Source organism: Acanthisitta chloris, unplaced genomic scaffold (genome assembly GCF_000695815.1).
Source record: "Acanthisitta chloris isolate BGI_N310 unplaced genomic scaffold, ASM69581v1 scaffold1011, whole genome shotgun sequence".
Lineage (NCBI taxonomy): Eukaryota > Metazoa > Chordata > Aves > Passeriformes > Acanthisittidae > Acanthisitta > Acanthisitta chloris.
This window is the reverse complement of record NW_008657482.1, coordinates 568-1919: the sequence shown is the minus strand read 5'-3', so window position 1 is coordinate 1919 and position 1352 is coordinate 568. Positions and strand designations below refer to the sequence as shown.

At 45.1% G+C, this 1352-nt stretch overlaps 1 protein-coding gene across 1 annotated transcript in view; it reads right to left on the bottom strand.

Moving 5' to 3' along the window:
* The window catches only part of LOC103811728 (putative polypeptide N-acetylgalactosaminyltransferase-like protein 3), a gene marked incomplete at its 5' end in the record, with an annotated part of 38173 nt that extends 37434 nt beyond the window's left edge, over positions 1–739 (bottom strand). The window contains one exon of the mRNA XM_009084717.1: positions 556–739. Within this exon, the coding sequence (XP_009082965.1) occupies positions 556–739 (184 nt within the window). The remainder of the gene's footprint in view (positions 1–555) is intronic.
* Between the last annotated feature and the right edge of the window lie 613 nt (positions 740–1352).

The following is a 1352-nucleotide window of genomic DNA, read 5'->3' as shown; positions in this document are numbered from 1 at the left end:
GAGAGAGAGAGATTGAGAGAGAAGAGTGGGAAAAAATTCACTTTTTTTGCCCCTAATGAACTATCTCACTCTCTACAACTACCTGAAACAAGGGTGCAGCCTGGTGGGGAACAGTTTCTTCTCCCAGGTAACAAGGATGAGAGGAAACAGCTTCAAGTTGTACCAGGAGAGGTTCAGGTTGGATATTAGGGAAAATTTCTTCCCTAAAAGGGTGATCAAGCCCTGGCACAGCTGCCCAGGGCAGTGGTAGAGTCACCAAGTCTGAAAGTGTTCAAAAAGCATGTGGATGTGGCACTTACATATATGGTTAGTGGTGGGCTTGGCAGTGCTGGGGGAATGGCTGGTCTGAATGTTCTCTGAGGGCTTTTCCAACTTTAATGAATCTAAAACGACCTCAATTTCAGCCAAACTACACTGGTTGCTTATTACTGAGCAGAGCCCTGGGAATGATAAGGAGGGATGAGCCAACAAGATGAATTATGAGAGCAACCAGCACTCCTGGCTCTCAGATGGTACCTAAACACGAGCTCTGCTGATGGAGCAGGTGGTACTTACTTGGTTGGACGATAGTCTGGTATGGAACGATCCAGTGAAATCTTCTCACTGAGGTAGGAGTTGTAACCATACTTCTCATGGGGTCCCTTTGCTTTCTCTGCCTCCTCAGGGGACAGGGTGGCTGGCAGCCCACCCTTCCCACGGCCACCATAGCCTTCAATGAGCCCAAGTGACTTGGACAGACCTGGAGATAAAACAAAAAGCCACCACCACTGTCAGAATTCATCACTGCTAATTCCAGCCATCAAAGAAACAAAAAGACTCCCAAAAAGAGTGTTTTGGGTTGGTTTTCTGAAAACATTCCAAGTTCTAATTCTTTTTTCCAATGCTGGAATGAAAATGCCTCAAGTCTTGAAATTCCTCATGGCTCAGGCACAGTGCTCCTGCTAGCTCTGCCACTGGCATCCAACTGATAACCTGTCCCAGGGATCTCTGTATTTATTTAGTTGTTAGGGAGGTTATTTAGGCCTCTTTCCCACTCTCAGAGAGGTAATTACACAGAAGGTTAGATGTCCCCAGGAGAAGGATAGGTTGAACACAGAGTAAGAATAAAATGGGGTTGGTTAACTGCCAAGTGAATGAATTTTGCTCAGTACGAGCAGTGAACAGCATACAAATGGTACAGATTTAAAAACAATTTCCCCTCCAAGCTTTCTTATCTTTTCAAGTATAACATTCCCAGACCTTTATCAAGGGGAATTATTTATTTATATCTGCATAGCTGAAGGAAACAGACAAAGTTCAAACTCAGCTGCACAGAAAGAGCCACACTGAGGGGCTGGTGCTGACTGTGAGAA